This window comes from Dendroctonus ponderosae, unplaced genomic scaffold (assembly GCF_020466585.1).
Source record: "Dendroctonus ponderosae isolate FM_Combo_2020 unplaced genomic scaffold, Dpon_F_20191213v2 Dpon_F_20191213_2, whole genome shotgun sequence".
NCBI lineage: Eukaryota > Metazoa > Arthropoda > Insecta > Coleoptera > Curculionidae > Dendroctonus > Dendroctonus ponderosae.
Window position 1 is genome coordinate 15,520,280 of NW_026018165.1, and position 20,311 is coordinate 15,540,590.

General features: G+C 32.6%; 3 protein-coding genes across 5 annotated transcripts in view; 1 reads left to right on the forward strand and 2 right to left on the reverse strand.

The window, feature by feature from the left end:
* The window catches only part of LOC109544550 (reversion-inducing cysteine-rich protein with Kazal motifs), a gene marked incomplete in the record, with an annotated part of 35,979 nt that extends 29,317 nt beyond the window's left edge, over window positions 1-6,662 (reverse strand). The window contains 1 exon segment of the mRNA XM_048663664.1: window positions 6,392-6,662. Coding sequence (XP_048519621.1) covers window positions 6,392-6,563 — 172 coding nt within the window.
* A 570-nt stretch (window positions 6,663-7,232) lies between these two features.
* LOC109544408 (pickpocket protein 28) lies at window positions 7,233-12,148 on the reverse strand. The gene is made up of 9 exons (XM_019914547.2): window positions 11,732-12,148; window positions 11,315-11,560; window positions 11,151-11,259; window positions 10,959-11,101; window positions 10,705-10,909; window positions 10,318-10,588; window positions 10,187-10,246; window positions 9,222-9,459; window positions 7,233-7,806 (listed from the first exon to the last, which is right to left on the reverse strand). The coding sequence occupies exons 1-9, from the start codon at window positions 11,914-11,916 to the stop codon at window positions 7,515-7,517; spliced, it is 1,749 nt and encodes a 582-aa protein (XP_019770106.1). The 5' UTR covers window positions 11,917-12,148; the 3' UTR covers window positions 7,233-7,514.
* A 717-nt stretch (window positions 12,149-12,865) lies between these two features.
* Window positions 12,866-20,311, forward strand: part of LOC109544620 — a 22,211-nt gene continuing 14,765 nt past the window's right edge. For all 3 annotated transcript variants that reach the window (XM_019914921.2, XM_019914922.2, XM_048663711.1), the window contains exon 1: window positions 12,866-13,305. In XM_019914921.2, coding sequence (XP_019770480.1) covers window positions 13,180-13,305 — 126 coding nt within the window. In that variant the 5' untranslated portion in view covers window positions 12,866-13,179. The remainder of the gene's footprint in view (window positions 13,306-20,311) is intronic.

Below are 20,311 nucleotides of genomic sequence, written 5' to 3' on the forward strand. Positions count from 1 at the left end.
CGAAATAGGAGCACTATTTATCAATCTGTAATAAAAGACGTGAGAAAATTCTGTCTTTTTCAAAGACAAAAATTTTTGAGGCGAAATACCCAAAAAGAAGTTTGTAAAAAATACAGAACAGACATTCATGGACTATTTGAAAACCTTCAATATAATAAGCAATTTTCCTATAACATTCCGCAATTATTAAACATTAGCATGTTGTAAACTACATAATTTAGTGTATAAACATGTTATTAGCAATTTTTCCGTTCTGGATATTTTATTATAGTTATTTGCAGATTAGCATAGAATATTTTATGCAAATCTGAATATTAAGTGCCGACTTTGCCACTGATTGGTTTGATTGACAATCAGCATTACCATTTAGATATCGGCAATTTAGTTGGGTTTGCTGCTATGATGCAATTTAAACATGGCTTGGCACGTATAATTAGTAGGTTGGAATAGCCGATAATGTCAATACGGAGAAGGACAAATATTGTGAATGAAAATCTATAAGTGCTGGTTAAAAAATGGTTAACATTTATTTTTACACCTTTATCAATTTTAACTTTGAGTACCTTAAGAATCTTATGCGCTTGTTGTGCTGACCCCTTCGGCCACGACACTGATTTTATTGGAAAAAAACCTTCCAAACTGTATTTTCTGATTTTCTCTTAATGTTCTTCAACCAGCGGGGCCCCCAAGGGCTCGGTACAACTTTGAGAAACTTTAGAATCTTATGCGTTGTGCCAAGCCCTTCGGGCACGACACTGATTTTATTGCAAAAAACCTTCCAAACTGTATTTTCTGATTTTTTTGTTGTTATTCTCAAACCAGTCTCGTGACCAAAGTGCTCGGCACAACATTGACATACTTTAGAGCCCAGAGCGAATATTCCAAACTTTGACGAAAAACTGTAAATGAAACTGAAATTTGTCGAGTCATGAATTGTTGGTCCCTAAAACACAATTTAGCGGCAAACAGCACTGGAAAATCTAATTTTCGTGTATAAATGATTGAAAAAGCGAATTTCAAAAGCGTTTTTTAGAGAATTTATGGACGATCGAATTTTTTTTCTTACTAAAACTTCGAACGAAAAGTTTACCGAAGTATTGTACTTTTCTATTATCAATTCGTTATTAACTTCGTATAATGCTTCATTTGTTACCTTTTGCAAGCTACTGACTCTAGTGCTTCGAAGCAGTTTAGTTTTTGTGTTGAAGACACATAACAGATGAACGTACTTGAAAGTGTTTGCAACCTTTGATTTATTAAATTAAAAAAAATTAAATATGCAGGGAATAATTCTGGTTAATTCTGGTATAATCGTGAGATTCCTCACGGTTGCGTACTTGATTAAATATGGTTTAAACTATAGAAACTTATTAAAACTAATTAAAACAAAAACTAAAGAACACATTTCTGCTAAAAAAATGTTTTGAGCTTCAAAAGAAACATTTGAAGATGAAAAATGTAACAAGCTAATTAAATGCTTTAGCAAGTTGCACCTTGAAAAAATAATAACGCGTTTAGTTTAGAGCATATTTTCTGATATGATCAATAGAACATTTAGAATAAAAAGTAACCAATCAAAAGGTGATTTACCATTACTTTGTCCATTAGTTTTTTTCTTTAACTATTTGTCTGTGACCCACGTGAATAAGCCTTAAACTAGCCTGCAAATAGATTATAAATAGGACGACTAATAAAATGAGTTAAAGTAAAAAAGTCAACTTTGACCAACAAGTGAAAACACTTTTTTGAGAGCATTTTTAGACAAAAGATGCATTGGGGCTAAAAATCTACAGGGTGATAGAGTTAAATAGGTTTACGTTTTGCGGATTTAATTTCTTTCAAAATTGTATTAAACTCGAATGGCTTTAAAGCACACAGTAAGAAATATAAGGGATCCATTTAGTAAAACCGAATTTTCTCGTAAACTATGAAAAATAATTTTAGATACTTTGGCAAAAAGAAAAGATATTCTAATCCCGAATAAAAAAAACTGAAACAATACATGATGTGTCATTAGAAAAAAATTGAGTTTTTTAATTTGAAAATCTTCTTATCCGAACGCTTATCAGCTGTAAACCTATTTTAAATTCCCGACAAAGTTTTTCGGGAATACTTCCCGACCTTACATATTCTTATATACAAAATAATAAATATATGTTTGAGGTTCAATAAACTATTCCTCTAGAACAACAATTATCGTAATGTACTTAAAAAGTAAGTTAAAAAACAGCAATTTCAAGATGATTGAGTAACTTGAGCAGCGAAAAAAATCGGCTTGTGACCATTTTTTACATAAAATTTAGCAAATAAAATGTCACGGTTGTAAACATAAATTAGAAAACTCGAAAGTAAAAATCGCAAGAATCGTTTTAACTCACTTTCTACTCGCCTCTTTAAACTTACGTGAAGATTTTGAGTGTGAGTTTGAACCGGTGCAAACACTCCACTAAAGATGCTTACAATTTTTACTTTCTTGTTTTTCTTGTGGTTTGTCTACCAATATTAAATTTGTTTTAGAAAACATCACAGAAAAATTGTTCAAACGTCGTTTATTTATATCAATTATTTTGATGATATTATTATTGCTGTTTCCGATTTTTGGTTTCGTTTATTGTGTATAAAATTTCAAGAAGACTTAAGAGGTGGGTTTCAGTGTGAGTTAGAACTGGATTATCTTTTGCTAAAAAAAACTAAAAATAGCTATTCTCGGTAAAACTCCTAGAATGTTGAGCCCCAAGTCAATCAAAAATTAGTTCAAGCCCTCAAGTTTGAGAATCCTTACAAATCACCTAAATGGGCATGGCCCAAGGGAAAAAATTGATGTTCCAACGCATATTCGCGATCGCTTAAAATTTATTGAGCTAATTTAATCTGGCGAAGACACAAAAACGACTAAAACAAAGCAAAAAGAGAAAGAAGGGAGCTGTAGAGGCACAAGCCCGTAAATAAACCTCAGATGGTTTTGCTCGTTTTTGTTGAGGTGTCACAAGCTCGGCTTGTTTAGGAGCCGCGTTAATTACAGGGTGAAGTATATTTTGAAATATTTTCTTTAAAAATCTTGAATCAGCTTTGCCATCCGGCTAAAAAAGTCACAGCTTTAATTGCTAATCCAAAATTTCCATTGAACAATTAACTTAAACGTCCAGTTCTTCAATTAACGATCATTGTCTTACATTATTCACCACACAAAAGCACAGCGCTAAATAAATAATACTCGATTCCCAGTAATGATGGTCATAAACACCTATTAAATGACAAGTCTTTCAGACATATTAGCATTTGTTTAACATATTGTGGGAGACCTGCATGCCATCAAATAAATTCTGAAATAATTCCTTTGCCTCCGCTATACATTAAAATTTTAGGTCTGCAGTAATTTAGACACTTTTTGTAATTGTTTAAATAAACTGGCTGAGAATTGGCTGCAATACACAATTAGAAATAATAGCTTAATCAATGTCCCAGCCTGAATGTGTGTCGCAACGATTTTCTCAAGTTGTCAACGACCCACACGAACGAATAACAATAAATAATCTCAATAATAATCAGATCGAGTTATTGTTAATGGCAATTATTATTATAACTAACGAATATTTACTGCACAATCATTTGATTGGCCGACAAATGCTATGAATAATAATAATGCTCAAATGGGATTGTCGCAAGGATCGCATTATCGTATGGAAATAATAAATTATCGTTGTTGTTCTTGCTGTTGTTTAGACAGGCGTCGATTTGCGTTCATTAAACAGTTCTATGGAACTAATGATAATTTTCAAATTTACGATCATATCTGATCTACTAAGTTAGCCACAATGAAAGCGGCAGCTTTCAAAGGAAACATTGCACAATTTTGCTTTAGTCCTTTTATACATAAAAAATTAAAACTCTCAAATCAGTTTTCTAGTTAGAAATTAGATTTTTTTAGGCAATTTTAAAAGATACTGTCGATCGACGAAAGAGGACCCGGAGACAGATAAATGTTTTATATTGTGACTATAATTACTAAATTATAGCTCAGAAAAACCTAAAAGAATAATTGAAATTTGAGAGAAAGAAAGACCGTGTTAATATTTTCAACTAAAAAGTATGTTTTCGTAGTCGAAACAATCGACAGAAACAAACGGATTTTTTTCTCAAAACTTGTATAGTTTTCAAGACAATAAGTGCCCGAATACAGCAATTATACTAATAATTATGACTGATTCAGCTGAAACTCTAGTTAGTAAAATAATCCAGAAAACCTGACCGGTATGAACAGAAACAAAAAGGCACTTAAGAATCTTAGGCAGTACTTTTCTACCTAACCGTATTTTTTTCTTTGCAGAAATGCTCCTAACTCAGTCCTTGACGCTGTTGTTTTTAAACAATAAATTGAAATTTTAATGATAATATTAATAATGTTTTTACCCACGATCTGTTCTGTCCGATCGCAGACGTAAAATAATAAAATATTTTGTCTGCCCAAACCGTGTCGCATTTTTTGTAGCTCGCCTTCTTATGATTAATTACGTTTAAAGCCCGGGATTCTTCGGTAATTAAAATAGTTAATAATAAATTATCATTTTACTGGTTCCCAGTAGCAGACAATACGTTTCACTCTATATGGTTGAAGCTTTTGATATGTTTATTAGACGTTATTTAATTATGTTTAAGGATTTTCAATATGTGGTAAATATCAATATTTGTTTGGCATTTTAATGGGAATGATGAAAAATATGAAAAGTAACTGAATTGATTTTTTTGGTGAAAAGTGCAATTTATGCAAGCATAAAAACTATTTTGTTATTATTATTATTATTTTCATAAAAATTCCGCGAATGTCTGCATAATAATTCGATAATGTTAAATCGGTAACATCTTTGTTATAAAAATATATTTATCGTTAATTCTCGAACGTTTTCTCATTTTCTGATTTCAATACACACCAAAGGTGATTTCAAATCGAGGCTTAAGAAGCGAATGTAAATTTTTTATCATTTATCACGAGCAACAGTTAATGGAGTTGAAATCAAAGAAAATATTTAATAAAATTATTTTAAAATTTAGGATTTCGTTATTTTTCAGATTCATACACCTAACTGACAATCAAATTTCATATTGAGGCACTTACCGACTTTTTCGTGCATCATTTCCTAACACCCTCTAGATTATTTGAAAAAGCTTTTTGAGACAATTTACATCCAAGTTTTATTAAAATTATATCGCGGTGAATTACCAGTTTAACAATGTAGCAGAAAAACAAGCTAATTGTTCTGGAATTGTTATGTTAATAAAAATTTACGTTTTTAAAAACAGAAAAGCAAATTTTTTAACGTTAAAAAAATGTTTTACGCATTAAAATGTTTCGAAAATTTGAACCAACGATGGCAATTTTTTATACTGCAAAATTTATCCAATTATTTACATTTTGCAGATTTAATTCTAGTTCTAGAGACTTTCTTGGTGTATTTTTTTTATTATTTTTTGCTACCCTTTAAAGACGCGCAGCACCTGATCATTTACGGTACAACACACAATAAACAATAGCACAATAAAACATTTATGTTGCTCCATTTTTAGACATTTATAATTTTTGTTCACAATTTCCATCACCAGCATCAAAAAAGATCTTGCATAATAAATTTCCTACAATTCATTAACTTTTGTATAAAATACCGTCTCTTAAAAGTCTCCATAAAGGTCAAACCCCGCATCTATGACATGATTGTTCTTTCAGTTTTATTTATAAACGTAATTATCTCAAGATAATTTAATTTAGTATTGCACACAAATTGCAGTTAGTTTAAAACTCACTAATTAAGTTTTAATGTCTTCAGTTCTCAGTAAAATTTAACTGCACGGGGAACTGCATGTAAATGAAATAATAAATTTATGTAAATAAAGCGCACTTTTAGCCTGAGAGCATTGTTTATTGTCATAGAAAAGGGAGTGGGATTTTTTTGTTAATTAAAAAAATATGTTTTATTGAATGGCAACGCATTAATAATGCGCGGTTTAATGATTTTTTCATGTCTCTTCGTGCTTTAAATCACACTAATGGACCAGTTAAAGCGTAAAATGTACAACAAACAAAGAATATTAAATTTGTGCTTGCATCGCACGAAAAATTAAACAATTGCACAAATTGATAATGTCCGATGTGCTTAATGAATTTGAACTCGACAAAGTTCAACCTTAATCAACATAATTGTCTAAGTTTAGTCAGAGTAAATACGGTTTACATAGGAAAAACACGGTTTGTCAGAGGCTGTGGGACTAATATTTTAATTAAAATACACCGGATACGCATCTAAATTAGATAATATTCTGCTTACAACAGAATTTTAAGGCAATTAGTGGTGGATAGGATTAATATAGATATTAATTTAATCCTGAGTTTTTTTCTTACCTTGAGCGTTATTAATTTGAATACTCCCCAAACATGCCACAGCTAATATCCAGAGAAGAACGTTAGAAGTTTTATATGGATGGCACATTTTATGTGAAAAAATATTGCGGCATTCTGATCGACGTCGGTCCAAGACGTCGAGACGTCGAGCGGATGTCCAGGTGATAGTCATTTGTTGTGATTTGTGAATGCACGTGTTACCCGCTCGAATCGAACAGTGAGCGCGGTCTGTTCATGCTGAACGTCACAAAACAACTGAATGCTGAAGGAGAACTTGGCGTTGGTGTTAAAAGCTTTCGTCGGATGTTAAAATGGCCTATGGAAATTTACCAGCATGCCTGTTTTTTCATAGTTATTCGGAAAAAAATGCCCAAACAGAGACCATTTGAAATTTACCCAATGTGTTTTTTAAGACTCAGAATGCGCAAATTCTACTTTCGATTCCGCAAATGCCTGGACGCTTTTAATGAAAATCAAAATTGCAGAGTGTAATTTTAGCTAAAACTAGTATGAAACTCTCACTAAATCAGGAAAAAGAAAAGTCAAACTAAATCAATCAGACGCGAACATTTTTACTTTACCCTTGCGTAAGCTACGTGATGAATGCTTTTAGAGAAAATTTTGTTTTGTTGATGTTTTTATCATAAATTGAGTTTCATGAGCATTTACATTTTATTCCTGTTCAGATTCAACAGAAGAGGAATATGAAAACCCCTCTTTTTCCATGATTGCCGATGAAAGCGATTGAGTTATCAAACTTTCTGAAAAGTTAGGATTTAGTTAAAAAAAACTAAAGCAAACGCACAACAATACATCATCTAATTTATTAAATTAGTATTCATCATATTTTTGCAAGATATAAATTTTGCCAAAATCATAAGGGCTCCACAGCAAGCAGGCCTAAAACTCCATAAAATATTTCTTCTAGAATAAATTTGAACGTTTCTTGGTTTCTTAGATACATAAATGCTATTCAACAATATTTCTAAGCAAACTCAACAAACAGCTCATGTGGGGCTCATGCTTAAAAAAACTCAATTGTATTTATTATTTTTTCATACATCCAATCCTACCTACAGTTGCCTGAAAGTTCTGATTATACATCAACTTAAAAAGAGCATATTTACGAAACTGTGCTGATATTGGTAGATTTATTTAATCGTATGGACCCAGAAGGATTATTTGTCATCAATTCTTGTCGGCCGTGCCAGTTTTGATACAATTTTACATTGCAAATAATTCTCAGCGATAAAAAATAAAACAGTTCCACCATGGAGAGCAAGGAGAAGCCAATGAAAAGTCCAAGCAATCCACCTACGTTGGCTAAGAAATCGAAGGTACCGAACAACTCATGCCGCTCCTGAGGTATGAAAGTATTTCCCTTGAAGTACAGGAGTAGTTGAGATGAGGATAAACTAGAAAATTATTAATTTGTGTGGGGTATTAGAATGATGCTTATATGAAAAAACAACGCTTCTGGTTGATTTGCACAAGAAAACATGTTATAGCTTTAAATTAGGTCGCTCCTGAACTTAAGAAAGAACTCTTTGAAAAAGTTTAAGGAACCTCAATTAACTTACATGTTTATGAGATGATACGAAAACAGCTTTTATGTTGATGTTCTAGTAAACAAGTTTCAAACGGATTTTTCTTATACACTCAGCAATTATCTAAATTGTTTAAAAAGCAGAAGAAACGAACACATTATACGATTTTAATAAGCAAAAGACCTAAGTTGACGCTTGATAAATTCCTTTAGGCTTTTAATTCTCGTAAAATTAAACATTTTTGTGAACTGATTCACTGATTCAAACAGACATATTTTTTTATAGAATTAAATGTAAACTTTTGTCAACCAAGATGCAAACAGAAAAACGGAACAATCTTAGCTTCAGACAAAATAGACCTTAATTAATAGCCAACATTTTATTATGTTGATGCTTGAAATTGTACCAAAAAAAACAGCAGAAGCGAAAACTATGCTTTTAAAAAACAAAACAGTCAGTACTTTATAATTTCCTTTAGGCCTGAAATATTTGGAAAATAAAACATTTTCATCAAAATCAGAAAATTACAAGTTAATTTTTATCAACCACGATTCAAACAGAAATACAGAACAGTTTCAGTATCGAACAAAGCAAACATTTAATAAGCAAAACAGCAACATTGATACTTTATTTATAATTGATAATTTTCTTTAGGCTTTCAATTTTTATGAAATATAACATTTTTGTTAAAATTATAAAACTGCAAGTAATTTTTTATCAAGCAAATCTTATTAAATAGCCAACATTTGGACATATTTAGACGATTATTTATTATGTCTTTAATCTTGGTATTTATTGCCTATATTTCTTGCACATTGAATACAACTTGATGGACCGCAGAATGCGCCTATACAGAAGCTCATATTTTTACAGAAGTCTATGACTCTTATGGCCAAAAAGTTGACAATTTTCGGAATGTTTATAAATTTGCCAGAAAATAATCACGCGTTCAATACGCATAAAACTAAATGGATCATCAATATGCGTAAGAAGCAAACTTTAAAAAACGATTTGCTTAAATTTACAAAACCACAAAACTTCCTAGTTTTCTAAATGTGCTTTATTTAACATATTAGTGAATCATTACAAAACAAAATTTCTTCAACATCAGTATACAGTAATTTTCGTTGCCTTAATCAGTGAAATTTTGCAAGTTGTCAAATAAAAATTGTGTCTCAATTATTCACGTATTTCATACGAATATAAAAGGTGCGATAAATGAAAATGATTATACCATATGAACATAAAATATAAATATATTTTCTTAGTAGATTTTTACTTACCCTTCTTCATCTACAGGAACTTCAATCCCTAAAGTAGCCATTTTCCTCGGCCAATCGTAATCGCTCTCTGTAATTTCCACATTGTAGTCGATAGTATTGCACATATCTGGACAATAGCAAAAATGTGTACGACTTATATTATTATGGTTCTTGCTGAGATGTTTATGGATTTTTTCTCGTTCTTTCGCCTTCAAGTGGTCGCTGAGATGTCCTTTCAAGAACAAGAAAGTCTGTTGTACTGAAAAAAAATTGAAGTAAATTGTTCATCAGACTGTGGAAGACTTTTCTAAAATATAGAAACTTAACAGATATAAATGGTGACATTTTTAATAGAACTTTAAACACGTTACTAATTATTTCTAACGCCTAAATAAATTGTGAAAAAAGTGAGGATACATTTTAATTTCACTGTTCATTGAGAAGAGATTCAAAATACAAATAAAATGTATACAAATATTGTAATACAATATAAAATGAATTAACTTGCTTAACACGAAATCTGAATCGAAAACAGGAGCGTGATGTTTGAGTCGATTTTGGAAGTCAAACAAGAAATACGCAAATCTAAAACTTCTTGAAACCAAGACTTTTTTGAGAAAACTGCCAACATTTGCTTATCGATGGTTGACTTTCTACAAAGGTCATTTAGTTTTCTCCGGAATGAAGTAAAAACGAGCGATTTTGCTCATTTTGGTTCCGAAAAATGAGCAAAAACGGGAGGGAAAACATGAAATTTTGACCTAATCTTGCACCTAAATGTCTGATATTCAAATTTTGCTTTCTGGTTAAAAACTGCCCGAATTTCCTAACACATGTTGTTATGATCGAATTTTCACTTCTCTATCCAACCATATCAATGCCATGTCATGCACAGTAGAAGACAATAAAGCAAGATTAATATATAAAAAGACATGTAGCGAAAGAAAATGTTAGAGAATATAAATAGGACGTCAAAGGAGACTTACATGAAGCATTTTTAATGCACTCGTATTTTCCCGTACCGCAGATCGGCATATTTTTACTTCCTGAAATATGTAAGTAGAAAAATACGATAAATCCAAATTCTCTGAACAGAGAAATTATTGTTTTTGCTTACGTGGCATAAAGTACTCAACGCATCCACACATATCCAGGGTCAAATTCAAAAAACATTCCAAGCGACAATTCATTTGGGAGTATTTGGAAAAGTACTTCAGTTTCATGTCCGTTTGGAAAAAGCATCGGCGCTTTCGCGAGCTGTAGTCAGCGACATCGTCTGAAGTCCGAAGAATAGCTGGAGTGATTGCTGCACTCACGGACTTTTTCAGAGGAATTCTAAAGTAATGGTTGCTGACTGTGGGAAAACGATGTGGACTGTGCAAAACCACCTACCAAACGACACGAAGGCCATAAATTAACAATAAATTAACAAAGTTTCAGTCTGTCTTCTGCTTCAGCTTTAGGTATGCTTCTTCAGTTTGGATTTTTTAAACAAAAATGTTACCTTGTACCCTTGGAAATGCGTACACCCATAATCCAAATCCGTGTTATTAACCGACAAAGTAACTTCCAAAGAGTTTGTGGACCCTGAAAGTAAGGCCCGTCGCGGATACGTTTCGATTTCTGCGTCCTCAGTGTATCCAAAATCAGCTGACCAATTAATCGACATTTGATCGTTGTAGGTATCGGGTGGCCGATCGATATTTTCCCTAAAAGTCCTTAATTCAAAAAATAAACTGGTCATTTTCTGAGCCATACGTGTGAGATGTAAACATTTGCCCTTTGCTCAGCATGTTGAACGTAAAGCACAATCCCTCGTCGGTGTACAGAGGTTGAAATATTTTTTCGCATGGATAATCTTGCCGCATCCATGAACATCTTTTGAAAAACGTTGGAGCTCCCTAAAAATGATTAGGGTTTTTTTGAACGGTTTAAAAATCACTCTCCTACCTCTCTGAGAAATGCAAAGAAGCCTTCATCGATGGTATCGATTTTCGGAATATTGTGATAGTATTCATTGACGTTGCATAAAATCGACATATATTGCAGTTTTTTCAATCTGCAATGCGGATACAAGTGGAGGATGGTTTTAGACCTAAAAAACTCCAGCTTACCTATCGTCAGGAATAGTCAGTTTGTCTTGCATGCTTCTTCTCAAGCTGAATGAATAGTTAAAGTAGTCACTATAGACTTTTGTTTCTGGGCAAATAGTGACCGCCGGGAAGGTGATATCAAAAATGTTCACTTGTTCTGAGGCAAAATTCACGATGATTGGACTCTTTTGCCATTTTTTGAAAACTTCATACACAACAGCAATACACGTTGTTAAACTCAAGCAGAAAACGATGATCCAACTAACCCTGGTGAATTGAAAAAAATAATTGATGAAAAACCGCTTGCAATGAGCAAGTTAGAGGATGTTGACTATCTGATTAATCAATTTTACTTTAGCATAAAATCAGCGCCGCCTTAATAACAAAAAGGCGCAAGTTGCTTCTGCTGATTGAAGTTCATTCAATTGGAATACTCACTTTTCGCATAAAGACCTTCGTTCACCTATAAACTTCAGCCCATGAATACCAGTATAATCGCAATATTCCCTAAAATAATTTCTGGTGTTCATAAACGACTTCTTGTTGCTTTTAATATCAGCCATGTTACTGTTCTGGATACTGCAGCGCTGGAATGCTATGTTCGAATGATTCGCTTGATCCATCACTGGAAACGATCAGAAGTGTTTTCTTCTGTTTACCATCAATTCCATATAAGCGACGGCATAATATTTGTTTACTGGTCAATTCCTTTTATTCTTGTATAGGCGAAGGAAAGTTACATTGGATCTGCCACAACAAGCTGGGAGTTATTTAAAAGATGATGATGTATCGTTGGGCAATGACGCGGTAATAGAATATAGGCAATTAGCTTGAAAATTGTCTTTGAAAAATTAAAAAAACAGGATGATTGATTGGTGTTTGTAGRAMAGAATACTGGGTGATAAAAATAAGAAGGTTTATGAAAAGTAATTAACGAGCAAATTRGCGGACCTCAAATGGTTACAAATGTCTCTCGCAATTGAATCAAGCGAAAAATATTGAAATTTACTGCGTGGSGAAATAKAGCAMAAAAAGTAAATACACTGGAAATTTCAGAACCCAACTGGTTTAGATYWMATTTTCWTAWGAAAATGTRTTTTTGTGTAGACAARAAATGCCTATTTTGCCTACACAAAAGRTTCAAGAAAATTGTAWCGTCAGAAACAGSACAAAGTGGAACTATACTCAATTCACACTTTTTATTTGCGTGATTGTACGACTTTCGAATAAACSTAARCCAATTGRTCAACATTATATATAACATTTTTTGAAGCAGAAAATWCTATATTAGGAACAAACTTACAATTTTCAGATRATCAAAATCTCACGAGCTTTTTGCAATATRCCKATGTATAAAAAGTTAATTAAAACATTAAAAGATAGAAGACAAGATTTTCCAGCCCATTTTTTTCCTAAAATTAGTCAAGATAGCGGATTGAACTATTYTTATCTAAAAAAACGTTAACTGTTTGCAAGTTCAACAGGTTCTGGTCACTAGACCTGAATGAGTCTAGATGTCGCAACCAATTCAGAACCCACTATTCCTAAGAAATTAATCTTCTGTGGTACTGGAGGTACTAAAAGCATCAGGTAGACAACCATCGACGCGCTGTGGTATGAATTAACAGCTATTTCAACTTTCTTGTACGCAAGTAAAACCAGTTCCTTCGCTCTCGAGGCTATCGAAGTACCACTTTCAGGCGAAGTAGTTCCTCGTCAACGTGATTTGAAGTCCGTGCGACCTGATTTTTTGACCAATTTCGACGGTTTTGCCACCGAAAATGACCTGCGACTGATTCGTGTCGATTTTCGGTGGATTTTTCGCAGTTTTTTGGTGTTTTTCGTGCAGTTTTTCTGTGAGTTTAAGCGCATTATCAGTCGCCAAGATGCCTTGTTCTGCTGTTACCTTAAGTTTAGCGACTATAACTAGTATAATAGCGGTAGCACTATTGGCCATAGCCTTTGCTACTGATAATTGGCTGTACATTGAAGTACGAAGAACCAATATACAGGTAAGGGAACTGATGTCTCCTTTTTCAGAATTCGGCACAGGATTATTTTAATCCAGCTGTTAATCACAGCTAAATTAAGATGATGCGCTGAACATCCGCATTGCTTTGCTACTCAGTCAGAGGAGTGAAGAATTAAGAATGAATTATTCACGCGCTTAAAAGCATGAAGCTAAACGTAAAAACTTGATAGTTGGTTTAAGTAATTAGCAGTTACTGGTTTAATAAAACTGCATCATTTCATGGGAAAAGAAGAATGYAAATGAAAACAACCATACCATTACCATCGCTCTAAGTGGCARCCAAAAAATAAATWAAAAWRATTGGAAAACTCTCTATTTATAAACATTTAAAAGCAGGCAGAAGATCATGCAATTATATGTCTAACTCRGGCCAGAAAATGTAAAGAAAAATAATAATTGCAGATAAGTATCTAATTAAAAGATTAAAATAGGAAGAGTAATAACGGGTMAAATTTGRCTTTAATATCAGCAATGCAAAGGCCAAATAGTACAGTTTTRAAGAGCTTTGTTGGTCAAAACACGCATTTGCTACTTCAGCATGTTATAAATTATAATATAAATTTAAGATGATTAATGCTTTTAACAACATGCAGAAGTAATTGTGCAAATTAACCTAACATTGGTTTATAAAAGTGCTTTTTAAGGTCAAATTTAATGTACAGACCCGATTTTTCAATTATAGCAACATTARTAATTRCGCATCRGAAGTTGTAATTTAACAGCCTGTKTCCAAGAACATGTYTATGATTTTCCGAACCACAAACGTTTGAAAATCACGCTGCCAAGATAGGAAATATAATAATATYAAAATAAATAGAAATTTAAATATTTAAATGTGTAAAATTTCAATAAWWCTTCGTTTTCCAGGACTTTCAAATAGTGTCACTTAACRTGTAAATGCATATGWAAAAAACWTGYAAATTTATTGTTCCTCACATACCTACGTAAATTTTTAAATTTTGGAAAAATTCTCGCAGTTTAATAATATAAGTATGRCTGATTTTCTTCACTGTGTCTTTTTTCYATTTTTTTAAACCGGGCARTAAACATTCAAGCGTGAACAATATTTCAGTACCATTCATTTATGTTGTTTTAAATTTKTTATTGTCTCCTCGGTTTTTCCCCGCTTATTGCATCACWAAGTAACTAATAAGAAACGACAAGACGACTRGGAAAACCGGAAATTAAAGTCGGAAAACTGCAAAAATTGGTTAAACAACCGCTAAACGTAAAAAGTATTTTGTTAARTAGAAAACTTTTTCCCGTGAAAATATCATAGTATGGGCGTTAATAAAAATTATTTCATAAATTTTTGTATTAATATCGCATGTTCATTGATTTGCGAGTTTTTAACGGCAACTTGCATTAAAGGTGCTTTAATAGTCTGTAATTTATGATTTCATAAAAGGTAAAGATGCAAACAAGCACTGCATGAATCCAAAGTGGGACATTTTTATTAACAGCAGTTTTCTCTCCAGTTTAATTTATTGGCTGAAATAATGGCCTGATGCTAATAACAGTAATTCATGGTAATTCAAATGTATGATTGAGGCAGATGTTATAGTAAGTAAATTTACTGTAAAGGCGAGCTTAATTTTTTTTAATCCGGCATATATTTGCTTCGATCMAGCCAATCATTAATTGAATACTCGAGGTTTTAAGTCTAYGAACATTCGCTGTTTTATCCAACATTTAACGTACCATTAAACACAAATTATTATTGGTTATATTAGTACAACAATGATAGAATGGGCCAATAAAGWAAAATTCCCTGGCATTTTTTTAAATTTCGTATACTGTTATCCAGGCACACCTGAACTTATATAACGCTAGCTAAAGACAATTAAAGAAAAACTAAATCAAGACATACAAGCGATATTAATATTAATGAAGCGGTTAATAGACTAAAGAATTAAATAGGTGAGGCCTACTGGTAGCAAAGAATTCAACTGTTACGCAACCGCCATAATTGCATGCATAAGGTGTACATAGAAACGTTCTGTATTAGGTATTTAACAATAATTTATGGACTGGAATTTGCTTATAAAATTCTCTAAACATACTTTGAAATTGCGGTGGCAACATTTTTAGGTTTGCCTTTTTTCTCGCTTCTTAAGGGTGAAAGAATTTCGTCTTGGGAAAATAGAGTAGGTATGGACAGTTGCAAGGCTAAAACCAGCAAATTGTGCTACATTTTTATCAGCTCATCGCATTCCGTGCTTCTTGCTGAAGGTATGAAGATGATGTAGACTTTGAGGCATTTTGACTTACTTGGTGGAGGAAATCGATCAACTGTAGCTCAGTGAATTGCTTTCGACGGTGAAGCTTTTTGAGTGTTTAATTTCAAAATCGGACAAATATTGTCGGGTACAAACAAAATAATTGTCCAAGAAGCTTAATTTTTTCAGTTATTTTGGTTCAGAGTAGTGCGGAATGTTAAGGGCTCCTTTGATTGCACCCTTTGCTCATTCACATGAAAATTTCAATAGTTTTCAATCTGAAATATATCGTCGGTTAAAGATGGAAACCGCTAAAATTGGCCATCATTTTCTTTGCAAAGGAAAGTGTAGAGGATTGAGAGCGAGTTTTGCAGATATTTTGAAACTTGCAGCTGCAAAACGAAATTGGGTTTTTGAGCTCAATTCAAAGCAGCTAATCGAGGAATTTTCACCAATTTCAGCTGCTAGGAGCGTATACAAATGCTCTGTAATTATCACGATAAATTAAGTCGTGATAAATTAAATCGCACTTAATTACCATGCGAAGTAAAGCAGTTTCATCATGTCTTGCTAGACTAGCATCTGCATTATTTCAGTTCAAATTTAAGTTATTAATAATTTTACTAGTTTTGCTAGTAGCGCTTTGCGAAAAATAACCGCAAACCCAGAACAAATTTTTTGTTCTTCTTGAACACGTTTTCAGTAAAGCATTGTGACTTGAAGCAACATGGAACTGTTTCATTTACCATGAAGTTCCATTGCAAGAACCCAACAAAGAAGATTCCAGCCTGGGTGTATTCAATAACACGACAATTGTATTGTTTAGCAAACGTGCACCTTGAAGTACCTGCCTACACCTTGCCAAGCTAGGATTCTGATTAAATTTTCGATCACGTGCATTTTGTTGAAAAGTTTTGTACTCTTCGTGCCTGCCAGCTGCTTTAATCAGAAGTTGCAGTTTATAACAATAAATGGAAAAATTAAAGAGAGGCGTAGATGTCGTCTTAACAATGATAAGAGAATGGTTCCTTGCTCGCAGGTCATTGCAATCGTGTCACTTTCACCGAGTAATTTGTGGTTACCATCTTGAAAAATTGTTTAAAGAATTGGTAAAAGTTAATATTTGCACTGGGCCTACATTCATAATGTATATGTTGAAGTTTACATTGAAGAATTATGCGTCTTTTACTTCAGGAAAAATCCTGCTATCCGCTTGGAAAACACAATAATTCATATGCAGAGTTTATGTAATTTCCCGCATCGCTCCGATTTATTTAGATATAAATAACAAATTCCTTAGCACGAGTTTCAATAATTACCAGCATGTCGGAAGTGTTTTCAATTAGCTCGATTTTCTTTGATAAATAGTTTCACGAAATTACTTTCTAATGCAAATCCTGCACTAATCATTCTAGCGACCTCCAAAAGAATTTAGCCCAATTAAAGTTTTACGTATTTGAACATTTGCGGCTTAAAATGGCTTTGGTGTTACCGGAACGTCAGCGATCCTTTTGCGGCGGATTCCTGAAGAAAACCTAAATCGTTTCTAATAATTTCTCGTCCCAGTTTTTTTTCGTTTTGTTTGGTTGATCGAAGTTGTGCCGCATCAACCGAAAATGTATTTGATTCTATGAATTAATTAATAATGGACGTTTGAATTAATTTGGCTGTTTGTCTACTTTCTTTAAAAGTGAAACTTGAGCTCGTTCTTGTTCTGTTTGCAAATAATTATTAATTGTATTAATACCAGGAGAAAATTTTCAAAGGCAAAGAGCTTTTATCAAATTTTACAAATAAATAAAAAATATGTGTAACAGCATTTTACATGTTACCAAACAGTCAATTAAAAAATTCCAATCGCACAAGTTTGCTATGAGTTCCAATGTTTCCTAGTCACTCAAAAACCATTCTTGTATCACAAATGTTGAAATTCGTACGCAATTCTTCTTACAATTGTACAAGGAAAGCTACTTTTGCTTTGGCAATTTTTATCACTTGAATATCATACGAACTACCTACAGGTAATAAAGCTAATCCTTGTAGGTATTTAGAATTACATCATGCAACATATTTATTTTCCCGTGAATGCAGCAATAAATCAATAATCAATTGTGTCACTATTTATAATTAACGTTCATTGTAATAAACTAAAGTTTGAATATTTAAAAACGCATTTTTCCTTGGTTCTTCTTCTATAAAATTACACTTGTTAGCTATAAAGTCCATAAAACCATCCTGTGTAAAGTTATCAAAGATAAGTCCCACACGGGGCTTATCTCTAAATGTGGGGCTGTGATTGCGCCCCTTATGTGACTTAAAGGAAACATGTAGTAAGATATGAGCAAGTTTTAACAATATAATGTTGCATATTTATCAAACTATTTCACTCTTGAAACGTTCCACGTATACCTGCACATACCAAGATACCGCTATGTTATAAATGTATTCAGAACATTGGGAAAATACTATGCATACACATGCAGACTTGTCTTTTGACTAATACTGTTAGAACATTGAATAATGACTGTGTGAAAATCCTGGTGAAAGCCAGCAAAAGTCCTATAGAAAATAATTACAAACCAAAAAAATCCTTGTTTATTGAATTGTACATTTCCAATAAGTTTGAAGGCAACCAAATGAAGCTTATCGTCAAAAGAATAACCGGAACCTAAATTGCATTAAATCTAATGGCAAAAGTCTAGCTTTTAAATAGGTTTAATGGCATTTCCAAATCCGGCGACCGCCACAAATTAGCAAAAACAAATAAATACACGTCGACCAAAATGCAAAGCGGCATTTTCTGCAAAAACGTGTCATTGTTTAATGAACCAAAAATGAATAAAATCTTAACTTGACACCGAACTAACCACAAAAGAACGAATTTCACTTCAACTTTTACTCAGAGCACGAGTAATTATATTAAATAGAAATAAACCGGTGTAATTGGTTGTAACGTAAAAATAAGTAGAGTTTGTCCGTTGAAATATAAATTTATATGAATAAACCAAGAAAAAGATTTAGGGTAAATTATAAATCATCAGTGGTAACGCGCAATTAATTATACAAAAAAGGTGCCCCAAACCGGGAGTTTTTCATGATTTTAAACCGTTGAGGAAAAGAATTTCTTCCTGCCAGTTTGGACTGATATCTGTGTAAGTTTCAAGTGAAACGCCTCTGAGGATGCACGCCGCTCATCCTTGCAAAACGTCCGGAAGGAATTGTTTGCACGATAGCCTGAAACCTCGAAGAGCCTTGTTGTGCAAAGAAAAACAGCATTTGTTAGTTTAAGCAAATTGAACTTCAATACGCCATTGTGTTTGCTTGAATTTTTTTTAACAAATTTTGGTGTTTCGCAAAGTTTTATCAAAGGCACAAACTTAGGCATGCTAGCGACGCAAGGGATTTCAATTTTCTTAACAAAATTTGATGTGTTTTAACGCAAAAGATGTTCGTTCCGCAAAACTGTCCCTGGGAGGTCTAATTTGATTGTATTCAAGGTTTAACAGTTTAAATTTTTGAAAAACTGGTTGAGTTAAATACATTTTTTATCAGAAAGCTTTGCATGATAAATAAGTTGAGTTAAATAAATTGTGGTTTTTTATTATTATCTGTTTTCCTGAAATATCTTTTTTGTTCGTAATAATTTTGCAATCACTTTGGATGTGCTAAGAAAGGCGCTTTCTGCAAACATCTTTCTCTATTTCTTTACCTGCATTATTTGACTTATATATTAATTATGTTTTATACAAAAGTCTGTGCTAATTCAACGTAAAATCAACCGGAAACTCGCATCTTTAAAATCGTATTTTATTTGGTAGCGGCAACTTTCTGAATATCAGGCTTAAACTAATTAGACATATAAAATGATGCAATTTGTTATTAGGCGATGAAATGTTAATTAGAGCTTTGTTTGCTCCAATTTCAACACCAGTACAATTTTCAATTAAACGTTCATCAATCTGGCGGAGCTGAAAATTACTTTTAATGCCGTTTTATTTAATATTATTCCCGAATCTTGTTGTGCAGGAAACTAAGTTTTTTGAGCTGTTTCAGCCTGCAGAAAATCTATATTTTCTAAAACCAAACTTCGAAAATCGACACATTTAAATCTATTTGCTTTTATAAGCTAATTACTCAAACCATTCTGGACCCCTTTCTCTTTCTCATATCCCAGTTACTCTACTACTAGATTTATTCGTTGTTTTATTGGTTTTTTCACTTATCACGTATTAGTCTACAAGAATAAGCGTCATTAATAATTAATAACAACAACGAGAATTTCTCGTAATAAAATGTATGTTTTATCCTAAGACATGCTGCAGAATGATTGAAAGCTGAATGGGTTGGACATTTTCTCCGCAACAAAGATTTCTGCTGAACCATTCGGAAAGTTGCATTTTACCTGAATAAGCAAATTTACTTTTTTGCCTAAATCGCTTTGTTTTTGCAACAGTGTTTTTGGAAATCATTATTTTAACACCGATGATTGATGAGCTCATTTATCATAAACTTGTGGTTTCAAGATAGTAATTACGTTGCAATCAAAGTAACTATTCTGGAATTAAAATACCATTTATAAATAGGAACGTTGCTTTCATTCATCACAGTTATGTAAAACCTCTCTAATTTCTAGTGTCGGTTCTTTTACAATGTATGAAAGTCGCAACATCATTGCCTTGATAGGTAGGTACTAACGTTTAAAAAGCCTGTGCCATTAAAAATCAGAAACGTACATTTAATAATGTACCTTAACGGTAAATTTTCATA

Excerpts from the sequence above, each read along its gene's own strand:
- LOC109544408 (XM_019914547.2), bottom strand. The coding sequence starts at position 11,916 with ATGGATCAAGCGAATCATTCGAACATAGCATTCCAGCGCTGCAGTATC. Across the intron at positions 11,260-11,314 it reads CTGACTATTCCTGACGATAG|ATTGAAAAAACTGCAATATA; the intron begins GTAAGCTGGAGT and ends TCCGCATTGCAG. Across the intron at positions 10,910-10,958 it reads CAAATGTTTACATCTCACAC|GGAAAATATCGATCGGCCAC; the intron begins GTATGGCTCAGA and ends AAGGACTTTTAG.